At 39.8% G+C, this 4,823-nt stretch overlaps 1 protein-coding gene across 1 annotated transcript; it reads left to right on the forward strand.

Annotated features, from left to right (window-relative positions):
- The first annotated feature begins 2,528 nt into the window (after positions 1 to 2,528).
- Positions 2,529 to 4,480, forward strand: LOC133814904 (uncharacterized). Its single transcript, XM_062247809.1, has 3 exons — positions 2,529 to 3,552; positions 3,701 to 3,723; positions 4,436 to 4,480. Exons 1-3 carry the CDS (start codon positions 2,529 to 2,531, stop codon positions 4,478 to 4,480), a joined length of 1,092 nt encoding a protein of 363 aa, XP_062103793.1.
- The last annotated feature ends 343 nt before the right edge of the window (positions 4,481 to 4,823 follow it).

The following is a 4,823-nucleotide window of genomic DNA, read 5'->3' on the forward strand; positions in this document are numbered from 1 at the left end:
GTATAACAATCTTTTTCAACTTTGATGAACCTTCAAAACCCTTGGAGAACCACCACTTTGAGCTTTTCCTTCTTCAATGCAAAAAAACACAAAACTAAAGGTTATACACAATTCTTATCCCTGTCCTAATTCTCTATTTCCTAGCCACCATTGATGCTTGAGGACTTTTCTAAGAGGAATTCCAAAAATCTATTATGACCCTTTTATAGTGTAGGTGTAACACCTTGAATAGTCAGAACTGTTACACCGGGTGTTAAAAATAGTGCTTAACTCGTTAAGTGAGTCATTTGGACTTAAAAGTGTAATTAGGGTTAAACAACAGTTCAAGTATCAAAAGTTTTGGTCAAAAGTTGGAATTTTTATTTAAAGGGTTAATTAGTGACAAGGGATTCGAATAGTTTCAAATAAATACAAGTTCATCCAAAAATAAATATTGATTTAGCCAACCTAAGCGACAAATTTTCAATTAAAGACTCTTGTCCCCCAAAATATCTCGACCGTAGCGGCCGAGTAGGCTGAGTATGTACATGCTGCCCCTACGGCTCTCCAACTCATGTCTGGTCCAGTTTCCCCTTGCCCTTACCTGCACCACGAAGCACCCGTGTGCCGAGGCCCAGTAAGAAAACCCAAACAAATCATATCGATATCCAGATAAACATTAACATACATTGCATACTCTATAATCACAATTGGTTCACATAGATTTTCCAAACAACATATGACTCATGCCAAGTAGATGGACACTCCATCTTCATAATGGCCCCGCCACTGTGGCGGATATTGTATCCGCGTTATGGCCCTGCCACTGTGGCGGATACCGTATCCACGTTATGGCCTCGCCATTGTGGCATACATTACTCATGTAATGTCGTTAATGGTCTTCCGACCAAGCAATCCGTACCAACAAACATATTAGTATAAATTGAAACACATCAGACATTCAACTATAAATGGTTTCATGACACGGTCATTCTCATGCTCTATCATTGGGGCACATGCCCTACACTTGGTGCAAGAAACAGTTTTCTTACCTCAAGTCCTGAGCAATGAAATGAGGTGACCCCAAGCACGATCCCTTTCTCCTGAGACTTGCGGTAACCTTAGTGATGAATTTGAAACCCGAGGTTGAAAATGGAGTACTCAGCTACAATTCTTCATTTCTTAAGCCTTCAATTCTCCTCTCAAATCCTCAAACTCAGATGCAAAAACTCCAAACTTGGTTGTATCTCCAAAACCTCTTCAAGAAGGTAAGCAAAAAGAGAGGTGAGTGTGTGTACGTGAATGACCCAGAAACTCTCAGCTTTGGTCAGCCTAACTTAGTCCAATTGCTCGAAAGACCATTTTGCCCCTTGCTCAACTTAACATCAAAACTAAACCCAAGGGAATTTTAGTCATTTCACCTAAATCACCACTAAACCTCAAATTATACCACTAATTCCCTATTAAATCATAAATCCCAACTAAACTCCCAATTATTTCCATTTTCCAATAAATCTCGATAGTTTCCAAATTACCAAAATACTCCTAAGCTCACCCCGAGCCGGGTATTTTATTCCTGTTGTGACTTTTCTACTAAATTTCTCACTAGGACCACCTCGTGCCGAATAGCTCAGATATATCCACATAATAATGTGGTCTCAATTACATAGCATATAAAATTACAATTATGCCATCAATTGGCTAAAGTTACGAAAACACCCTTTCTAATGAAGATGGACCCACATGCATATACACTTAAACATGCATACACAGTCATATCATAATACAACTCATATAATTACCCATAATCACATATGTATATTCATTAAAACTCACATATTAAACCATTTATGTCCCCTCGACACGCGAATCAGGTACTAAGACTTATTAGCAAATTTGGAACATTACAGTAGGCATCGTCATTAGGTCTACCAATAGGATTAGAGCTAAAGAACTCATCATTTGGAGCTTAAAACACGTGTCCATACGGACACGTTAGGCAATGTGTTGCCTGCATGTAGGCGATGCGTTGCCTACTAGCAGGCAGCGTGTTGCCTATTGGGGCTTTTGAGCTCTTTTGCATACAGGTGATGCTACGCCTCCAAGGAGGCAAAGCATCGCCACCTCCTTTGACTTGTGACCCCTCCAATGGGCCTAAAATTTCTCCAAAAGATACTAAACTTTTTGGGGATCCTTAGATACTTCTATGTATCATTTTGGACCCAAAACACAGTTTTAAAGTGCCTACAATTGAAACTCAAATTTCACATCTACACTATGTGACACTAAGTGTTTTATACCTAGATTGTATAATAACACTTATCCTATGTATTTAACCAATCATAACAGAGGATTCATACTCCAAGTTACCTAGATACTTGTGTCAATTGGTACAAAAGAATCTAGGTACAATTATTGATTTTGCCCCAGAAGATGGTTGTTTCTTGTATTGCTTCTTTTCCCTTGGTGTTTCTAGAAGGGGATTCTAGTGTTATCGTCCTGTCATTTGTGTGGATGACACATTCTTGAAGACCAAGTATGGTGGCCACATGCTATGTACTGTTGCATTGGATGCAAACAACCATTTGTTTCCAATTGCGTTCAGACTCGTGGATAATGAGAACCATACCTCTTGGACTTTTTTCATAAGAAAATTGAAGGAAGCCATTAGGAACGTGGACAACCTAGCTTTTATATTAGACAAGCATGCTAGCATTACTCATGCTTTGGAGGTTGTGTTCCCAGATGCCTACCACGGTGCTTGTTGCCACCACGTCTGTATGAATGTGGTTGCCAAATTCAAAACCGACCACTATCACGATATGATTTGGTGTGCAACGTACGCGTTTCGAAAGACAGAATTTCACAAGTTCTTTGAAAAGATTAAGGATATGGATCCTCCCATAGCTAAATATCTTCAGGAAATTGGTTTGGATAGGTGGAATTTTGCTTACTTTCCTAGAAATCGATACAATATCATGACTAGCAACTATGCAGAAAGCTATACTGATCAAACCAAGGAGGCAAAGACCTTTCTAGTTACTACTTTTCTTGAATTCATATGCTTCACTCTTTATACATGGTTTACTAATAGACGTGAAAAAGCAGCAAAAGAAACAAGTGTGTTAGCACCCCTCATAGAGGCAGATTTGAAGGAAATTGGTGTGAAAGCAAATTTTGTAGATGTCCAAGTCCTTGGTCATCACGATCTTCTTGTTGTTGATGGTAATGGTGATGGTGAGGTGAACTTGGTCACAAACTCATGCTCATGTGGCATGTTCCAAACCATTGGGATACCGTGTGTCCATGCATTTGCTGCAGCTAGAAAAAGGAGCATAAACATCTACTCATTGTGTTCCCCTTACTACACAATTGAGTCATGGATGGAGACTTATAAGGAAACGATTTACCCTTGTGGTAATGAAGATGAATGGATACTTCATGAACAAATCAAAGAAATCGTTGTCGGTGTCCGAGTAGAGAAAAATCATGTAGGAAGGCCCAAGAAGAAGAAATTAGGGAGGCTGAAGACAAAACGCTTTCCTTCGAACGGGGAACATGTGGTGCAACCACGTAAGTGTAGCAGATGTGGTGGTAGTGGGCACAATAGGAAGTCAGGTAATTCTAGGCTTTAAATGTATGTCATTAGGATATTAACAGTTGACACTGTTGTATGGATTTCATTGATTTCACTGTGTTTGTTTCATAATTAAAATTTCAGGTACTTCTGCTATTAATTTGTTGGTTTTATTCATAAAACAAAGGAATTTTTACTTTTTTTTTTTTGCTGTCAGCCTCAACAAACCTCAATAGGTCTCGATGGTCAACAACCATCAAGTCCTATTGAGGATTGTCGAGGTTTTAAATGACACTGAAATTGCATAAGGCTATCAAGCCTATAGAGCCATATAGAGTTTTATCGAGGCATGTCGAGGTTTAATGTCCTACTCAAATTGCATACGTCTATCGAGCCCTATTGAGGTTTAATGTTACAACTAAATTTGCATATGTCTATCGAGCCATATCGAGTTTTATCGGGGCACATTGAAGTTTAATGTCCCACTCAAATTGCATGTCTATCGAGCATGTCGAGGTTTGTTGAGGCACGTCGAGGTTTAATGTTACAACTAAATTTGCATACGACTATCGATTTATATCGAGGTTTATCGAGACATATCATGTTGAGGTTGATAATGACACCCATCGAGGCAGACTAGTATTGGGGTATCAAGGTTCGTCGAGCCTTATCGAACCCCATTGAGGCAGACTAGCATTGGCTTATCGAGGTTTGTCAAGCCTCATCGAGTTTTATCGAGGCAGACTTAGAGCTGGTAGTTTCTAGGAGATGAATTAGAGCACTACCAGTGATGGTGGATAGTAGAGAACTATCAATATATTTGATTGAGTTGAGTATGGATGATTTTGATATGATTTTGGGGATGGATTGGCTATTCAGATACGAGGCCACTACAGATTGCAGGAAGAAGATGGTGACATTTGATCCTGAGGGTGAAGAGCCCTTTGTCTTTGTGGGTGTTGTGCATGGACCTCACATTCCTATGATATCGATGTTGAGGGTTAGGGACCTACTACAAGGAGGTTGTATAGGTTTCCTAGCTAGTGTGGTTGATACCACTAGAGTTATCTCAGTGGGGCTAGGAGAGACTAGATTGCTATGCGAGTTTCTACATGTGTTTCCTGAGGATCTACCGAGACTGCCACCGCACAGGGAGATTCAATTTGTTATTGAGTTAGCGTTAGGTATAGAGCTAGTATCGAGGGTACCATATAGGATGGCTCCGGCAGAGCTAAAGGAGTTGAAGATACAATTGCAAGAGCTTCTA

Source organism: Humulus lupulus, chromosome 1, assembly GCF_963169125.1.
Source record: "Humulus lupulus chromosome 1, drHumLupu1.1, whole genome shotgun sequence".
Lineage (NCBI taxonomy): Eukaryota > Viridiplantae > Streptophyta > Magnoliopsida > Rosales > Cannabaceae > Humulus > Humulus lupulus.